The following is a 20,741-nucleotide window of genomic DNA, read 5'->3' as shown; positions in this document are numbered from 1 at the left end:
CTGGGGTGCCCCGCTGCCCGAACCCCCCCTCGGCTTTGCAAAGCCTTGGGGAAGCCGGCAGCGGAACAGCCCAGGCGCGCCTGGGGTGCCCCGCTGCCCGAGCCCCCCCGCGGCTTTGCAAAGCCTCAGAGAAGCCAGCAGCGGAACAGCCCAGGCGTGCCTGGGGTGCCCCGCTGCCCGAGCCCCCCCCGCGGCTTTGCAAAGCCTCGGAGAAGCCAGCAGCGGAACAGCCCAGGCGCGCCTGGGGTGCCCCGCTGCCCGAACCCCCCCTCGGCTTTGCAAAGCCTCGGGGAAGCCGGCAGCGGAGCAGCCCAGGCGCGCCTGGGGTGCCCCGCTGCCCGAACCCCCCCTCGGCTTTGCAAAGCCTTGGGGAAGCCGGCAGCGGAACAGCCCAGGCGCGCCTGGGGTGCCCCGCTGCCCGAACCCCCCCTCGGCTTTGCAAAGCCTTGGGGAAGCCGGCAGCGGAACAGCCCAGGCGCGCCTGGGGTGCCCCGCTGCCCGAGCCCCCCCGCGGCTTTGCAAAGCCTCAGAGAAGCCAGCAGCGGAACAGCCCAGGCGTGCCTGGGGTGCCCCGCTGCCCGAGCCCCCCCCGCGGCTTTGCAAAGCCTCGGAGAAGCCAGCAGCGGAACAGCCCAGGCGCGCCTGGGGTGCCCCGCTGCCCGAGCCCCCCCTCGGCTTTGCAAAGCCACGGGGAAGCCAGCAGCAGAGCAGTCCAGGCGCGCCTGGGCTGCCTCGCTGCCCGAGCCCCCCCGCGGCTTTGCAAAGCCGCGGGGAAGCTGGCAGCGGAGCAGTCCAGGCGCGCCTGGGCTGCCTTGCTGCCCGAGCCCCAACGCGGCTTTGCTCTGCGTCTTCCTGGTCTGCAGACCAGGGAGACGCAGAGAAAGCCCCAGAGTACATGGGCGGCAGGACCGTGAGGTCCCGCAGTCCGTGTACTCTGGGGCAGCCCCGTTCGTAACTGCGGATCCGACATAAGTCGGATCTGCGTAAGTCGGGGACTGCCTGAATGCAGTGTCTTCCATGGTGGATAAAATCAATGATTTTTCTTTAAAAAAAAAAAAAAAAAAGATTTGTTTTTAATTTAAATTGGATTTTTTATATTATAAAAAAATTGATTTAAAAAAGTTTTTTTCCTCAAAAGGCAATTTAAAGAATGTTAATTAAAATACATTATAGCTCAAAGATATCTCATCATGGAACAGGGATTATAAATTCTAATTATATAGTATGAGACAATATATTCATGTAATGTTTAAGAAAAATGTTGTAAATAAATTCCAATAGTTCATGGATTAGGGATCCAACTTTATGGGATTCCAGAAGCTTCTGCATAGATTATTTAGGTTAATCTATCTACTCAATGGGACTCAGTGCTCAGTCTAAAAAATACCATCAGAGATGCTAAATTCTGCAGTTCTCACTGTGGATTTGTGTCTCCAGAGATAAATGTTTTTAAATAAATAATATAGAGAGTTGAGAAATAACAGACCTCAACCCTATTGTCCCTCTGCAAATTTGTGTTCACAGAGTCAATCCCTTGCTGCTCCCTTAGAGTGCAGGTCTAAAAAATTCAATGAATAGAAGATTGTTGGGGACAGAATAGATCTGGACATAGAAGAATTCTGGAGATAAATGTGAGAAGGGAGGGACAGACAGCTGAAACAAAAGTGAAACTGTTGGAGCAGCATATTCCAGAAATCTTAAGGTCTTTCTGAGGGTGGCCTTCCTTGATCTGAGATCTACCATACCATTCTCTCACTAGAAGGGAAAACTTATAATGGCAGCAGACTGTAAGAGACCCAATTTGGGAATATTTCAATGAAGTTCCTCTACCTAGGGATAAAACATACAGGATTCTGAAAATTATCCACCTTCAAGATCACCATCATTTTCTACAGCTTCAGAGTTGTCTGCCACTGATAATGTTTCAGTCACATAGAGACAGCATATCACCTGAAGCATAAAGAAAAAAATTCTCCACCAGAAACAATCATAGAAAAGTTTGTGATAAGCACCAGTAAATTACCAAAATAGGTAATTCATGAAAAAATTGCCTGGTTTGTTTATGCAACAAACTCTCCTTTCCGTATGATTGAGAATCCACACTTTATTAACATGGTTCAATCATTAAACCATCTACCCAACAGAGCAGATGTTGCAGGCAAATTGCTGAATAAAGTGAATGAAAGAAACTGAGCAGTGTGCAAAAAGTTTAGAGGGTAAAATTGTTAATTGAGTCTTGATGGGTGGAGCAATTTCCACAATGATCCTGTTGTATGTACTTGTGTGACAACAGAAAAAGAGAATGTCTACCTTAGAAACAATAGACACACCAGGAAATGCACACACAACAGAAGATGTAGCAGTAAAAGCTATAACAAACTGTGGAAAAAAAATCAAATGTCAGACAGCGCTGCAAATGTATCCAGGATGAGAAAAAATTAAGATGACACTCCCAAGCTAATAACATACGGTTGCAGTGCTCACTTGCTGCATCTCCAAGCCAAAGACTTAAGTGTTCCAGAAATAAAGCTTAATGTTGAAACTACAAAACACTTTCGTAACAACCATTTTGTAGCAGCTGCTCTGAAAAAAGCAGGAGGAACTAAGGATATTAAATTGCAATTATCTGGCTAATCATGTAGTCAATACATTTGTATTGACTACATGACTAGTTGATAAGGGGCCATTCTGCAGAGCCTCACCAGGGGTAGCTGAACCAGTTCCGGGAGCCACCCGCACTGTGCCTCTACATTTTAGATGTAGTAACAGCCGCTGGGCTCTTATTACATTTAAAATGCAGAGGCACAGTGTCGTGGACCAACACAAGCTGGGACTGCTCGGTCCTGGCTCCCTCCAATTCCAGCAGACCCTTTTCGCAGCAGCCAGGGCTGGAAGAGGGCAGGAGCGGCTCCAGCAGCAGGCCCTGGCGGCAGTCAGCCCTGGCTGCCGCGAACAGAGGCTGCTCCAGCAGCAGCCCCATGGTAATCAGGGCTGGCTGAGGGCAGGGGCTGCTGCCAAAGCAGCCACTAGCCACAGACAGCTCTGGCGGCCGAGAACAGAGGCTGCCCTGGCTACCATGAATAGGGGCTGATTCTAAGTGAAGAGAAGCCCTGAAACACTCATGCAGAGAAAGAGCTGTTCTAACTTCCGCCCACTTGCCACCATTACAAGGAGAGCTTGGGAGCGAGAGGGGTTGCTATCAATAAAGTGAATGCAACATTTCAAAAAAAGGAAGGCAATACAGTTTTCTTACAGTGTTCCTTCACTATTAAAGTGGTATAGTCTCAGTCTGAAGCAGTCGTAAATGCTGCTAATGCAGAGAGGTTTTTCAAAAGTTTAAAACTCTAAAAGGTTTTAATTTTAAAAGCAACCAACTGCACTGAGACTGATTTTTTTAAATAAGGGCTTGTCTGCATTACAAAGTCAAGTCAATATAAGACAGCTTACATCAACCTAACTATAGAGGTGTACACACTACAGATCCCTCCTGCCACTGTCACACACCTACTACACTGACTTAATAAAACCACCTGAACAATATGTGTAGCACTAAGGGTGATGTAGTTAGAATGATGGCATGTCAGTGCAGACGCTGTGTTGCTTGCATCAACCTAAATGGTTTCCACAAGATGGCCTACAATGCCAATTGTGACCACTTTGCTGTCCTGCAGCAGGTACATAAGTATGCATCCTTCCCCTTTTAATATCCTGGGGAAGTTTTGAAATTTTGTTTCAAAACATGTTAGATAATGCATATTTAAACACAATTTTGTACCGAGTGCTGACAGGTTGTGTTTAAAAACAGGTTAACAGACTATGATCAACTATAGAGAGGCTCTAGCATCTACCACAATCAACTAATGTTTTTAAATGCCTTTGTATCCATTAGGTACTATGTGTAAAATCCAATTGCTTAAAGCACAATAGTTAATGTGTTAGACACAACCTTTTTGCATAATCTAGACATGCCCTTAGAAAGTGACATTTGGGCGGAGGTTACAAGTCACCGTGTACAATGTTCAATTTACTTAGATCAACTGACAGACCTATTTTTCATCTGGCTTTTAATAAAAAGAGCTAGTTTCTAAACAAAACTGCACCTGCTATTAGACTAATAGTTTTCTGAGCCCTTGTGTTGGGAAATTAGGGATGCTCCCAGTACTAGTTTCCAACTACGCTCAGGGATGGCCAAAATGTATACCTATTAGCAAACATGCTGATTGATGGAAATTCTGCAGAAAGTAACTATAGCCCAGGCCTGCACAACATGCGGCCCACAGGGGCTCACTGTGCGGCCCGTGCCGACTATGGGCGGCGCGGCACGGCCCCATCCATTCTGCTGGCCAGGCGGAGCGCCGCCAGCGAGGGGGAAGTGCGGTGATTCTCACTGCCAGACTGCCTGCATGCAGCTCTGATGTGAGGAGGCGGGGTGCGAGCCAGAGAGCGGGATGCTGACAGATGCCAGTTCTCTGGCGTGACGTAGCGTCCTGACGTCACGACTGGCGACCACCAGATTTAAAGACAAAAATGTTTAGCCTGCATGTTCGGTATTTTTTGGGAGAGCATCCCTACTTGTGGCCTGCAGCTGTTTTCTTTGGAGTAATATGGCCCTCGCCGCTTTCCGAGTTGTGCAGGCCTGCTATAGCCTAAACTAAGACAAGCAAAGCCTTATGCTCTGAGTCAGATCAGCCTAACATACTGAGAGATCCCAACTTAAACTTTTGCCCAGAATAGTGGGCAAAGAACAGCCAGACACAGATGAGTCACGTACCACAAGAAATATTTAAGTAGACAGAGCACTGATCTAATAAGGTATAAAATCCAGACTAAAACTTGCCTACTCTTGGCAAATGTTCACTTGTTTACATACTTCATTCAATGACTCGTCTGCTACAAAGCTCACGTGTGTTTGTAAAAGGAAAACTCGAGTCTCACATTAAAATAACCTGCTACAGCACAATGACAGAGAAGAATAGGGCTATATCTAGCCTGTATATTCACACTTAAAACAAAAATGAAGAGTGTATTTGCTATTCATGTGGTCACCTAATAAAAGGTTAAGAGTCTGAAATCAGAAGTGAGTGCCTTCCTCAGAAGAATGGTTGCTTTTTTATTGTTTAGAAATCTTCAGAAATTGACAAAATACCATTAGTGAGATCTAGTTGCCCCTAAAGAAGAATTTACTCAAATGTATGCAAGTTTTCAAGCTACATTAAGTGTGTATTTCTGAGCCTTTAGCTTTACCCCCCCAGAGACAAGACTCCAACCTCAGCTCAGATGTACATGGTGTAAACTGTATTTATTCTGCTTTTCTTTAGAGTGCAGAAGGCAAACGGTCACTAAATAGCACAGCAGTGCCAGCACAGACACACTCCTATCCCCTCCCGTCACACATGCTCTGCAGACACACATGCACCCTCACAAACACAAATGGTGTGCACATTCCCCCCCCCGCATCTCCTGACAAAAGACGGGCAAATTCCAAGCTCCCTCACACACACACACTCCCAACTTCCACCTCTCAAACACACATTGCAGTCACACTTCCAGCTCCCCCTACACACACATACATACACCACAAATGCCCAGCTCCCACACACCCACATACACTCTGCAGAAACATCTGCAGCTCCCCCCCTACACACACACTGCAGCCACACTCTTGCCCCTTCCATACTCACACTGTGGGCACAATCCCACCTCCCCCAAATTTACACTAGAGGCACACCTCCACCCCCCCAACTGAAAGCACACTCCCATCCCCCAATACAGGGGGGCCCATACTCTCATCCTCATCTGGCAGGCACACCTCCCCCATGGCAGACATGTTCCTCCTCCTTCCCCACACACATGGCAGGCACACTCCCTCTACATACACACCCTGCAGGAACACACATTGGAGGCACACTCCCTCTCCCCTCAACACACACACACACACTATGTGGACACATTCCCAAAAGCCTCACATGCATGCTCTGTGATTATACACCTGCCACCCTCACACACACAAGTTGCAGGAATACAACAAACCACAGCACAAACGGCAGGCACACTCCCCCCAGTCCTCCCAACACAAGATGGGCAAATTCTCTGCTTCCTCACACACACACACACACACACTCTCCCTCTCTCTCTCACACACACACACACACACACACAATGTGGGCACATGAGGAAACACACTCAGCTGCCTCCCCCCCCCCCCACACACACACTCCATGTGGGCTAACTCCCATTTCTCTCTCACACACACATACTCACTCTGCAGACACACATGAACCTCCCCAGCCGCACTCCTGCCTCACCCATATACAAACCGTGGACACAATCCTGCCTCCCACGCCCACATCATAGGCACACTCCCGTCACCAGACACACACACACACACACACACACACACACCCCCACAGGTATACTCACAGTTCCCTCCCACAAAGACTGTAGGCATGCTCCACCGCACCCCCCAAAAAACACTGCAGGCACACTCCTGCTGCCACACACGGGTGGGGGGGAATGATACACTCCTACCCTCACCCGGAGCAGGCACACTCCCATGCCACACACATACAATAGGCACACTCCCTCTACACCATGGGTTCCCAAACTGGAGGGCGTGAAGAAATTCCAGGGGGGGCGCGAAGCGACCCAGCCTCCCCCCCCCCCCATCAAGTTTTGCTGCCCTGTTCAGTTCCTTTTTCTCTTTTTGCTGCTATTTGGGGGGGGGGACATGAGGGTTTTTTAAAAATCAAAAAGGGGGGTGTGATGCCAAAAAGTTTGGGAACCACTGCTACACAAACACACTGCCACCCCCACATGCACAAACTGCAGGCACACATATACTGTGAGCACACTCCCGCCAACACCAGAAACACACAAACTATAGGTATACTCCTGCCATTCTCACACACACAGTGAGCACACTCCCAGTTCCCTCCCACACACTTCCTCTACACGTATACCCTCTGGGCATACTTCTGCCTCCCCCACATACTGTCTGGGCAAACTCTCCCCTCCCCCCGACACATTCTGGAGTCACACTCCCCCTAAACACACACATTGCGGCCACACTCCCCCCCACATGGGCCCATATACACCCCTGTGGGAGCACCTCACACTCACCACACATGAGCACACACACATCCCCACAGGCGCACTCCCCCACCACAGGCAGGCGCAAGCATACTCCCCCCATGAGAGCAGGCGCAAGCACACTCCCCACCATAAGGGCAGACGCATGCATGAACCCCAGGAGTGCACACCCCCCACGGGCGCACTCTCCCCAGACAAGTATGCATGCACCTTCTGTGGGCACCCCCCCCCCACAGACACGCACTTTGCCTCCTCCCCCCCCCACACGCAGACGCAAATCCTATGGGTGCACATCTCCTCACAGGTACACTCCCCTACAGACAGTACACACGCCCCTCCTGCAGGCACACCCTCACACACATGCACACACACCCTGTGGGCGAACTCCCTCGTACATATGTGCACATGCACACACTGTGGGCACACTCCCCCCCCCACATATGCACGCACTGTGGGCACACTCCCCCCCACACATATGCACGCCCTGCAGGCACACTCCCCCCCACACATATGCACGCCCTGCAGGCACACTCCCCACACACGCATTCAGCCACCCAAACGCACACCCTGTGGACACACTCCCTCACACACACACACACACCCTCCAGGCACACTCCCTTACACATGCGTTCACACACACACACACACACACCCTCTTCCTACCCCCAAACACATGCACCCACCCACATGCACAACCTGTGGGCACAGTCCCCCACACACGCACACATACACACACACACTCCCCCTTCTCTCCCACCCACACGCCTGCCCACCCTGTGGGCACACTCCTGCCACACACACACACACTCCCCCCATACACACCCCTAGTGGGCACACTCCCCCCACCTCTACACACACACACTTCCTTTTCCCTCCTACACACACGCCCCGTGGGCACACTCCCCCAACACACACACACAGCCTGTGGGCACACAGCCCCACCAACACACCTCCTGTGGTCACATCCCCCCACGTTCCCCACCTACACAGCCTGTGGGCACACTGCCCCCCCAAAACACACAGCCTGTGGGCACACTGCCCCCCCCAAACACACACAGCCTGTGGGCACAATGCCCCCCACACACACACAGAGCCTGTGGGCACACTGCCCCCACACACACACACACAGCCTGTGGGCACACTGCCCCCCCCACACGCACACTGCCCCCCCCACACACACACAGCCTGTGGGCACACTGCCCCCCCCCACACACACAGCCTGTGGGCACACTGCCCCCCCCACAAACACACACACAGCCTGTGGGCACACTGCCCCCCCCACACACACACACAGCCTGTGGGCACACTGCCCCCCCCACACACACACAGCCTGTGGGCACACTGCCCCCCCCACACACACACACACAGCCTGTGGGCACACTTCCCCCCACACACACACACAGCCTGTGGGCACACTGCCCCCCCCACACACACACAGCCTGTGGGCACACTGCCCCCCCCACACACACACACAGCCTGTGGGCACACTGCCCCCCACACACACACACAGCCTGTGGGCACACTGCCCCCCCCACACAGACACAGCGCCTGTGGGCACACTGCCCCCCCCACACACACACACAGCGCCTGTGGGCACACTGCCCCCCCCCACACACACACAGCGCCTGTGGGCACACTGCCCCCCCCCACACACACACAGCCTGTGGGCACACTGCCCCCCCCCACACACACACACAGCCTGTGGGCACACTGCCCCCCCCCACACACACACACAGCGCCTGTGGGCCCACTGCCCCCACACACACACAGCGCCTGTGGGCACACTGCCCCCCCCCACACACACAGCCTGTGGGCACACTGCCCCCCCCCACACACACACACAGCCTGTGGGCACACTGCCCCCCCCACACACACACACAGCCTGTGGGCACACTGCCCCCCCCACACACACACACACAGCCTGTGGGCACACTGCCCCCCCCCCCACGCACACACAGCCTGTGGGCACACTGCCCCACCCCACGCACACACACAGCCTGTGGGCACACTGCCCCACCCCACGCACACACACAGCCTGTGGGCACACTGCCCCCCCTCACGCACACACACAGCCTGTGGGCACACTGCCCCCCCCCACGCACACAGCGCCTGTGGGCACACTGCCCCCCCCACACACACACAGCGCCTGTGGGCACACTGCCCCCCCCCCACACACACACAGCGCCTGTGGGCACACTGCCCCCCCCCACACACACACAGAGCGTGTGGGCACACTGCCCCCCCCCACACACAGCCTGTGGGCACACTGCCCCCCCCCACACACACACAGCCTGTGGGCACACTGCCCCCCCACACACACACACAGCCTGTGGGCACACTGCCCCCCCCCCACACACACACAGCCTGTGGGCACACTGCCCCCCCCCCACACACACACAGCCTGTGGGCACACTGCCCCCCCCCCACACACACACAGCCTGTGGGCACACTGCCCCCCCCACACACACACACACAGCCTGTGGGCACACTGCCCCCCCCCCCACACACACACAGCCTGTGGGCACACTGCCCCCCCCCACACACACACACAGCCTGTGGGCACACTGCCCCCCCCCACACACACACACAGCCTGTGGGCACACTGCCCCCCCCACACACACACACAGCCTGTGGGCACACTGCCCCCCCCACACACACACACAGCCTGTGGGCACACTGCCCCCCCCCACACACACACAGCCTGTGGGCACACTGAACCCCCCCACACACACACAGCCTGTGGGCACACTGCCCCCCCCACACACACAGCCTGTGGGCACACTGCCCCCACACACACACACACAGCCTGTGGGCACACTGCCCCCCCCACACACACACAGCCTGTGGGCACACTGCCCCCCACACACACACACAGCCTGTGGGCACACTGCCCCCCCCCCCACACACACAGCCTGTGGGCACACTGCCCCCCCCACACACACACACAGCCTGTGGGCACACTGCCCCCCCCACACACACACACAGCCTGTGGGCACACTGCCCCCCCCCACACACACACTGCCTGTGGGCACACTGCCCCCCCACACACACACACTGCCTGTGGGCACACTGCCCCCCCCCCACACACACACAGCCTGTGGGCACACTGCCCCCCCCCACACACACACAGCCTGTGGGCACACTGCCCCCCCCCACACACACAGCCTGTGGGCACACTGCCCCCCCCCACACACACAGCCTGTGGGCACACTGCCCCCCCCACACACACACACAGCCTGTGGGCACACTGCCCCCCCCACACACACACACACAGCTTGTGGGCACACTGCCCCCCCCCCACACACACACAGCCTGTGGGCACACTGCCCCCCCCCCACACACACAGCCTGTGGGCACACTGCCCCCCCACACACACACACAGCCTGTGGGCACACTGCCCCCACACACACACACAGCCTGTGGGCACACTGCCCCCCCCCACACACACACAGCCTGTGGGCACACTGCCCCCCCCCCCACACACACACAGCCTGTGGGCACACTGCCCCCCCCCACACACACACAGCCTGTGGGCACACTGCCCCCCCCCACACACACACAGCCTGTGGGCACACTGCCCCCCCACACACACACACAGCCTGTGGGCACACTGCCCCCCCCCACACATACAGCCTGTGGGCACACTGCCCCCGCCACACACACACACACAGCCTGTGGGCACACTGCCCCCGCCACACACACACACACAGCCTGTGGGCACACTGCCCCCCCCCACACACACACAGCCTGTGGGCACACTGCCCCCCCCCACACACACAGCTTGTGGGCACACTGCCCCCCCCCACACACACACAGCCTGTGGGCACACTGCCCCCCCCCCACACACACAGCCTGTGGGCACACTGCCCCCCCCCACACACACAGCCTGTGGGCACACTGCCCCCCCACACACACACACAGCCTGTGGGCACACTGCCCCCCCCCCCACACACACAGCCTGTGGGCACACTGCCCCCCCACACACACACACAGCCTGTGGGCACACTGCCCCCCCCACACACACACAGCCTGTGGGCACACTGCCCCCCCCACACACACACACAGCCTGTGGGCACACTGCCCCCCCCACACACACACAGCCTGTGGGCACACTGCCCCCCCACACACACACAGCCTGTGGGCACACTGCCCCCCCACACACACACACAGCCTGTGGGCACACTGCCCCCCCACACACACAGCCTGTGGGCACACTGCCCCCCCACACACACACAGCCTGTGGGCACACTGCCCCCCCCCACACACACACAGCCTGTGGGCACACTGCCCCCGCCACACACACACACACAGCCTGTGGGCACACTGCCCCCCCCACACACACACAGCTTGTGGGCACACTGCCCCCCCCCACACACACACAGCCTGTGGGCACACTGCCCCCCCCCCCCCACACACACAGCCTGTGGGCACACTGCCCCCCCCCACACACACACAGCCTGTGGGCACACTGCCCCCCCACACACACACACAGCCTGTGGGCACACTGCCCCCCCCACACACACACAGCCTGTGGGCACACTCCCACACACACACACACAGCCTGTGGGCACACTGCCCCCCCCACACACACACACAGCCTGTGGGCACACTGCCCCCCCCACACACACACACAGCCTGTGGGCACACTGCCCCCCCCCACACACACACAGCCTGTGGGCACACTGCCCCCCCCCACACACACACAGCCTGTGGGCACACTGCCCCCCCACACACACACAGCCTGTGGGCACACTGCCCCCCCACACACACACAGCCTGTGGGCACACTGCCCCCCCCACACACACACACACAGCCTGTGGGCACACTGCCCCCCCCCACACACACACACAGCCTGTGGGCACACTGCCCCCCCCACACACACACACAGCCTGTGGGCACACTGCCCCCCCCCACACACACACAGCCTGTGGGCACACTGCCCCCCCCCCCACACACACAGCCTGTGGGCACACTGCCCCCCCCCCACACACACAGCCTGTGGGCACACTGCCCCCCCCCCACACACACACAGCCTGTGGGCACACTGCCCCCACCCACACACACACAGCCTGTGGGCACACTGCCCCCCCCACACACACACACAGCCTGTGGGCACACTGCCCCCCCCCACACACACACACAGCCTGTGGGCACACTGCCCCCCCCCACACACACACAGCCTGTGGGCACACTGCCCCCCCCCCACACACAGCCTGTGGGCACACTGCCCCCCCCCACACACACACAGCCTGTGGGCACACTGCCCCCCCCCCACACACACAGCCTGTGGGCACACTGCCCCCCCCCCACACACACAGCCTGTGGGCACACTGCCCCCCCCACACACACACACAGCCTGTGGGCACACTGCCCCCCCCACACACACACACAGCCTGTGGGCACACTGCCCCCCCCCACACACACACAGCCTGTGGGCACACTGCCCCCCCCACACACACACACAGCCTGTGGGCACACTGCCCCCCCCACACACACACACACAGCCTGTGGGCACACTGCCCCCCCCACACACACACACACAGCCTGTGGGCACACTGCCCCCCCCACACACACACACACAGCCTGTGGGCACACTGCCCCCCCCCACACACACACACACAGCCTGTGGGCACACTGCCCCCCCACACACACACACACACAGCCTGTGGGCACACTGCCCCCCCCCAACACAGCTGGGCACATGCCCCCCACACACAGCCTGTGGGCACACGCCCCCCCCACACACACACAGCCTGTGGGCACACTGCCCCCCCACACACACACAGCCTGTGGCACACTGCCCCCCCCCACACACACACAGCCTGTGGGCACACTGCCCACCCGCCCGCCCCCCCCCACACACAGCCTGTGGGCCACACTACCCACACACACAGCCTGTGGGCACACTGCCCCCCCCCACACACACACACAGCCTGTGGGCACACTGCCCCCCCCCACACACACACAGCCTGTGGGCACACTGCCCCCCCCACACACACACACAGCCTGTGGGCACACTGCCCCCCCCCACACACACACACAGCCTGTGGGCACACTGCCCCCCCCCACACACACACAGCCTGTGGGCACACTGCCCCCCCCCCACACACACACAGCCTGTGGGCACACTGCCCCCCCCCACACACACACAGCCTGTGGGCACACTGCCCCCCCCACACACACACAGCCTGTGGGCACACTGCCCCCCCCACACACACACAGCCTGTGGGCACACTGCCCCCCCCCACACACACACAGCCTGTGGGCACACTGCCCCCCCCACACACACAGCCTGTGGGCACACTGCCCCCCCCCACACACACACAGCCTGTGGGCACACTGCCCCCCCCCACACACACAGCCTGTGGGCACACTGCCCCCCCCCACACACACACAGCCTGTGGGCACACTGCCCCCCCCCACACACACACAGCCTGTGGGCACACTGCCCCCCCCCACACACACACAGCCTGTGGGCACACTGCCCCCCCCACACACACACACAGCCTGTGGGCACACTGCCCCCCCCCACACACACACACAGCCTGTGGGCACACTGCCCCCCCCCCACACACACACAGCCTGTGGGCACACTGCCCCCCCCACACACACACACAGCCTGTGGGCACACTGCCCCCCCCCACCACACACAGCCTGTGGGCACACTGCCCCCCCCCACACACAGCCTGTGGGCACACTGCCCCCCCCCCACACACACACAGCCTGTGGGCACACTGCCCCCCCCACACACACACAGCCTGTGGGCACACTGCCCCCCCCACACACACAGCCTGTGGGCACACTGCCCCCCCACACACACACAGCCTGTGGGCACACTGCCCCCCACACACACACAGCCTGTGGGCACACTGCCCCCCCCCACACACACAGCCTGTGGGCACACTGCCCCCCCCACACACACACAGCCTGTGGGCACACTGCCCCCCCCACACACACACAGCCTGTGGGCACACTGCCCCCCCACACACACACACAGCCTGTGGGCACACTGCCCCCCCCACACACACACACACAGCCTGTGGGCACACTGCCCCCCCCCCACACACAGCCTGTGGGCACACTGCCCCCCCCACACACACACACACAGCCTGTGGGCACACTGCCCCCCCCCACACCCGCTCGCCCCCTCCCCGCGCGCTCCCCCCCGCCTGCCCCTCCGCTCGCCAGGCCCAGGCCGGCCCCGTCAGGCCCGTGGCCCCGCGCCCTGAGGCGGCAGCCGGCGGTCCCGGCGCGCGGGCCGGGGCGGCTCGAGGGCCCGGCCGGGCCTAGGCGCAGGCGGAGGCCGCGGGGCCGGGGCCTGGCGGGGCCGCTCACCCTGCATGCTGCTGAGCGCCGTGTGCGCCTGCGAGCCCGGGGCGCCGGAGCCGGAGCCGCCGCTGGGGCTGGGAGCCGCCATTGTGCGCCGCGCCGCGCCCGCCCGCAATGCAGCAGGGACCCTCCCAGGCAGGACACCTAGAGCCCCGACTCCGTATCGCAGGCGCCGCGCCCGGCCCAGGCCGTCCCCGCCGGGCTCGCCTGACCCCTCCCCGCGCCGCGCCGCGCCGGGACCCTGCCCCGCTCCTGCCCCGCCGGGTCCGCCTGACCCCTCCCCGCGCCGCGCCGGGACCCTGCCCCGCCGGCTCTGCCCCGGCCCTGCCCCGCCGCCCGCCGCCCGCCGCTGCCCCGGCCCTGCCCCGCTCCCTCCCCGCCGCCCGCCGCTGCCCCCGGCCCTGCCCCGCTCCCTCCCCGCCGCCCGCCGCTGCCCCGGCCCTGCCCCGCCGCCCGCCGCTGCCCCGGCCCTGCCCCGCCGCCCGCCGCTGCCCCCAACCTCCCTCGAGCCGAGCCCGGCTGCCTCCCTGCCCCGCCGCTGCCTCCGGTCCCGCTCCTGCCTCTCTGCCCGGCTGCCTTCGTGCCCCTACCCTGCTCCAGCCTCCCGCGCACTCCTGCCTCTGGCCTTCCTGACTCCCCTGCCCTTCTGCCTTCCTACCCTCGCCTACCTGCCCTGAACCCCTGCCCGGCTCCGGCCTCTGGCCTCCCTATATCCCTGCCCTCCTATGCCTGCCCAAATCCTGCCTCTGGCCTCCCCCATAACCCTACTCATCTCCTGCCTCCCTCATACCCCTACCCTGCTGCTGCCTCTGGCCTCCCCCATATTGCTGCCCTAGTGCTCTCTAGCCTGCTCCCATGCCCTTTCCCTGCTCTTCTGCTGTTGCTTCCAGCCTGCTCCCCTACCTCTTCTCTTCCCTGGTCTGCTTCTGCCTCCGGCCTGTCCCTTTAGCCCTGCCCTCATACCCCTTTCCTGCCCTTCTCCTGCTACCTCTACCACTATTCAGCCATTCCTCATCAAAATGGCCACTCAGTTTTCTTATCAGAAACACATATCTGAATTCCTTTGCTGTTATATCCTTTTCAGTATCCCTTTCTATCTGGCCTTCCATAAGATCCAGTCTACTAATATCCATTAGTTCTGGGCCAACCCTGGGGAGTAGGCTCAGGGCATGAGGGCTTCCCCTGCTCCGCTCACCCACCCAGTGCTCCAACCAGTGAGTGGGATCTGGGTGCAGGAATCTTCGGAATGCCTGGAGTGCCAGGTGGGCAGACGGAGAAGAGTCAGGACTGCAGGGGTGAGCCCCAGCCCATGCATAGCTATGCTCCTGCAGTGTGGCCTAGTAACTAAAGCATTGGACTAGGACTCAGGAGAATGTTTTAGTTCCAGCTCTTTTCCATCCATTTCTCTGTATTTCTGTCCCCCATTTATAAAAGTGCAACTATACTATCCCCCTTTGCAAAGCATTTTGGTATCTACTGATGTAAGTCCTAGGTATAGAGTTATAGAATCCTAGGGCTGGAAGGCTATGTCTACACTCGCGGGCGAGAAATATGCAAATGAGGCTAAGCATGGCATATCCCCTGAAAATAATCAGAGTAGCAGCATTGCACAAGAGGAATTTTGTTGCACAAGAAGGGGCAGTGTAGACAGCTCCTTCTGGCGCAAGAGTCTCTTGGCGATATTCCATTTTTAGCTTCATTTGCATATTTCTCACACAAGAAGCTGTGAGTGTAGACATAGCTGAAGAGACCTCAGGAGGTCAAGTCTAACCCCGTGCCCAAAGCAGGACCAACTCCAACTAAATCATCCCAGCCAGGGCTTTGTCAAGCCAGAACTTAAACACCTCTAGGAGTGGAGATTCCCTTAGGAAACCCATTCCAGTGCTTCACCACCCTCCTAGTGAAATAGTTTTTCCTAATATCCAACCTAGACCTCTCCCACTGTAACTTGAGACCAGTGCTCCTCCTTCTGCCATCTGTCACTACTGAGAACAGCCTCTCTCCATCCTCTTTGGAATCTCCCTTCAGGTAATTGAAGGCTGCTATTAAATCCTCCCTCACTTTTCTCTTCTGCAGATTAAATAAGCCCAAATTTCTCAGCCTTTCCTCATAGGTCATGGGCTCCAGCCCCCTAATCATTTTGGTTGCCCTCCGCTGGACCTCTCCAATGCGTCCACATCCTTTCTATAGTGGGGGCCCCGGAACTGGACGCAATACTCCAGATGTGGCCTCACCAGTGTCAAATACAGGGGAATAATAGATCTAGATCTTCTCTAGATCTGCAGGCAGTGCTCTTATATGCACCCTAATATGCCATTGTCCTACATAAGAACAGCCGTACTGGGTCAGACCAAAGGTCCATCTAGCCCAGTAGCCTGACAAACAGAGGCCAGGGACACCATTTCTATCCCCTGGCTAATAGCCTTTTATGGACCTAACCTCCATGAAATCATCTAGCTTCCCTTTAAACTCTGTTATAGTTCTAGCCTTCACAGCCTCCTCTGGCAAGGAGTTCCACAGGTTGACTACCCGCTGTGTGAAGAAGAACTTTCTTTTATTAGTTTTAAACCTGCTACACATTAATTTCATTTGGTATCCTCTAGTTCTTCTATTTAGGGAACTAATAAATAACTTTTCTTTATCCGCCCTCTCCACACCACTCATGATTTTATATACCTCTATCCCCCCTCAGTCTCCTCTTTTCTAAACTGAAAAGTCCCAGTCGCTTTAACCTCTCCTCATATGGGACCCGTTCTAAACCCCTAATCATTTTAGTTGCCTTTTTCTGAATCCTTTCCAGGCCAAAATATCTTTTTTGAGGTGAGGAGACCACATCTGTACACAGTATTCAAGATGTGGGCATACCATAGTTTTATACAGGGGCAGTAAGATATTCTATGTCTTATTTTCTATCCCTTTCTTAATAATTCCTAGCATCCTATTTGCCTTTTTGATCACCGCTGCACACTGGGGCTACGTCTACACTGGCCCCTTTTCCGGAAGGGGCATGTAAATTTCAGCAGTCGTCGTAGGGAAATCCGCGGGGGATTTAAATATCCCCCGCGGCATTTAAATAAAAATGTCCGCCGCTTTTTTCCGGCTTTTAAAAAAGCCGGAAAAGAGCGTCTAGACTGGCCCCGATCCTCCGGAAAAAGTGCCCTTTTCCGGAGGCTCTTATTCTTACTTCTTATTTAAATGCCGCGGGGGATATTTAAATCCCCCGCGGATTTCCCTACGACGACTAGTGAAATTTACATGCCCCTTCCGGAAAAGGGGCCAGTGTAGACGTAGCCTGTGTGGAAGTTTTCAGGGAACTATCCACGATAACTCCAGGATCTCTTTCCTGATTTGTCATAGCCAAATTAGCCCCCATCATACTGTTCGTATAGTTGGGGTTATTTTTCCCAATGTGCATTACTTTACACTTACTCACATTAAATTTCATTTGCCATTTTGTTGCCCAATCACTCAGTTTGGTGAAATCTATTTACAGTCCCTCACAGTCTGCTTCTGTCTTGACTATCCTAAACAGTTTGGTATCATCCCCAAACTTTACCACCTCACTGCTTACCCCTTTCTCCAGATCATTTATGAATAAGTTGAAAAGGATTGGTCCCAGGACTGACCCTTGGGGGACACCACTGGTTACCCCTCTCCATTCTGAAAATTTACCATTTATTCCTACACTTTGTTTCCTGTCTTTTAACCGGTTCTCAATCCAAGAAAGGACCTTCCCTCTTATCCCATGGCCATGTAATTTACACAAGAGCCTTTGGTGAGGGACCTTGTCAAAGGCTTTCTGAAAATCTAAGTATACTGTATCTACTGGATCCCCCTTGTCTGCATGTTTTTAACCCCTTCAAAGAACTCTAATAGATTAGTAAGACATGATTTCCCTTTACAGAAACCATGCTGACTTTTGTCCAACAAATTATGTTCTTCTACATGCCTCACAATTTTATTCTTTACTATTCTTTCGACTAATTTGCCCGGTACTGAAGTTAGATTTACCGGTCTGTAATTGCCAGGATCGCCTCTAGAGCCCTTTTTGAATATTGGTGTCACATTGGCTACCTTCCAGTCCTTAGGTACAGAAGCCGATTTAAAGGATAGGTTACAAACCACAGATAATAGTTCAGCAATTTCCCTTTTGAGTTCTTTTAGAACCCTTGGATGAATGCCATCTGGTCCCGGAGATTTGTTAACATTAAGTTTTTCTATTTCTTCCAAAACCTTCTCTAATGACACTTCAATCTGAGACAGTTCCTCAGATTCATCACTCACAAAGGACGGTACAGATTTGGGAATCTCCCTAACATCCTCATCCGTGAAGACTGAAGCAAAGAAATCATTTAGTTTCTCCGCAATGGCTTTATGGTCCTTGATTGCTCCTTTTATAGCTCGATCGTCTAGGGGACCCACAGATTTTTTAGCAGGCTTCCTGCTTCTAATATACTTAAAACATTTTATTTCTTTTTGAGTTTTTAGCTAGCTGTTCCTCAAAATCTTTTTTTGCTTTTCTTATTACATTTTTACACTTGACTTGACAGTGTTTATGTTCCTTTCTATTTATCTCACTAGGATTGGATTTCCACTTCTTAAAAGATACCTTTTTGTCCCTCACTGCTTCTTTTACATGGTGGTTAAGCCACGGTGACTCTTTTTTAGGTTTCTTGCTATGTTTTTTAATTTGGGGTATACATTTAAGTTGGGCTTCTATTATGGTGTCTTTAAAAAGTTTCCATCCTTCTAGGCTACAAGGGCACACTGTTGACTCATATCCAGCTTCTCATCCACTGTTATCCCCAAGTCCTTTTCTGCTGAACTGCTGCTTAGCCACTCTGTTCCAGCCTGTAACAATGGTTGGGATTCTTCCGTCCCAAGGGCAGGACTCTACACTTGTCCTTCTTGAACCTCGTCAGATTTCTTTTGGCCCAATCCTCCAATTTGTTTAGGTCACTCTGGACCCTGTCCCTACCCTCCAATTTATCTACCTCTCCCCCTAGCTTGGTGTCATCTGCAAACTTGCTGATCCCATCATCCAGGTCATTAATAAAGATGTTGAACAAAACCAGCCCTATAACTGATCCTTGGGGCACTCCACTTGAAACTGACCGCCAACCTAACATCAAGACATTGATCACTATCCATTGGAGTCCAACCATCTAGCCAGTTTTCTATCCACCTTACAGTCCATTTATCCAATCCATACTTCCTTAGCTTGCTGGCAAGACTGCTGAATGTTCTGAATATTTACTCCCAGAATCCTCTTTCTTCTCTGATAAGCGAGTTGCAGGAAGGGAAACAAGAAGGAACTGACTGAAGGAGACGACTGCTCCAAAGTAGGAATGGGAAGCCTGGACTCAACTGATTGACTGGGGCGGGGAGGAGGGGGGCACTTGCTTCCCTTCCTGGCCACGAGGGAAGGGACATCACCTTTTCTGCAACTTGCTCCCCTGACCTCTCACTGCCCCTCACTCCCTGGAACCTGAATTTCACTGTGTGCCTTCCCCTTACTCCTGGTGGAAGCAGCTTCTTGCCAGGGAGGCTCTTCTACCCTCCAAAGTCAGAAGCCAGCACCAGCTGAGCCATTGAGAATCCTGTCTCCCGTAGAGTCATGGGTGCAGGAGAGCTGGGACAACCTGATGGTTCTTGCCACCAAAGGGAGAACAGGCACAGAAAGAACTGAGCAAATCAGATCAGCCATGCTCATGCCTTCTGCTTCCCTCCTGTAGCGTGGGGGTGGGCCAGAGGTACACACTTGTCGCCCATGGTGGGAGGGAGGGGAAGGGAGCAGAATGAGACCTAAGCTGCTGGCCTTTTTCTGCTCCTCTCCCCATTCATCCACCACCATGACAATGGTAAGGACCAATCAGCTCCTCTCACCCATCCGCATCTTACATTGCCTGGCTCTGGCTGCCCATCAGGCAGGAGTGGGGGATGGTGTGAAAGCAGCAAGGGATCAGAAATCACAAATAAGGCTAAGATTATGTAATGGATAATTTTAGTAAAAGTCACAGATAGGTCACGGGCAATAATGAAAAAAATCACAGAAATCAGTCACCTGTCCTTGACTTTCATTATAAATTCCCATGAAAAAATATATTCGAAGCAAGAGCAAGCCCAAGAACAGGATAGGCCCATTGCTCAGTGAAGAGGGGAAAACAACAGAAAACGTGGAAATGGCAGACTTTTTTGTTTTGATTTACACCAGAAGGTTGGTGGTGATTGGATGCTTATAACAGTGAATGCTGGCAAAAAGAGGAGGTAGGCTCAGAAGTTAAAACAGGAAAAGAACAAGTTAAAAATTACGTAGGTAAATT

The 20,741-nt window shown here is 55.9% G+C and overlaps 1 protein-coding gene across 13 annotated transcripts in view; it reads right to left on the bottom strand.

Annotated features, from left to right (window-relative positions):
* MAP2K4 (mitogen-activated protein kinase kinase 4) overlaps nucleotides 1–15,418 on the bottom strand; it is a 147,034-nt gene extending 131,616 nt beyond the window's left edge. For 3 of the 13 annotated variants that reach the window (XM_075903425.1, XM_075903428.1, XM_075903427.1), the window contains exon 1: nucleotides 14,425–14,669. In XM_075903425.1, the coding sequence (XP_075759540.1) occupies nucleotides 14,425–14,506 (82 nt within the window). In that variant the 5' untranslated portion in view covers nucleotides 14,507–14,669. Of the gene's footprint in view, nucleotides 1–14,424; nucleotides 14,674–15,321 lie in introns of those variants that run through there. The other 10 variants (XM_014577690.3, XM_014577691.3, XM_075903426.1 and 7 more) reach the window with 6 other exon arrangements.
* Between the last annotated feature and the right edge of the window lie 5,323 nt (nucleotides 15,419–20,741).

Source organism: Pelodiscus sinensis, chromosome 20 (assembly GCF_049634645.1).
Source record: "Pelodiscus sinensis isolate JC-2024 chromosome 20, ASM4963464v1, whole genome shotgun sequence".
Classification (NCBI taxonomy): domain Eukaryota; kingdom Metazoa; phylum Chordata; order Testudines; family Trionychidae; genus Pelodiscus; species Pelodiscus sinensis.
This window is presented reverse-complemented; position numbering and strand designations above follow the sequence as displayed.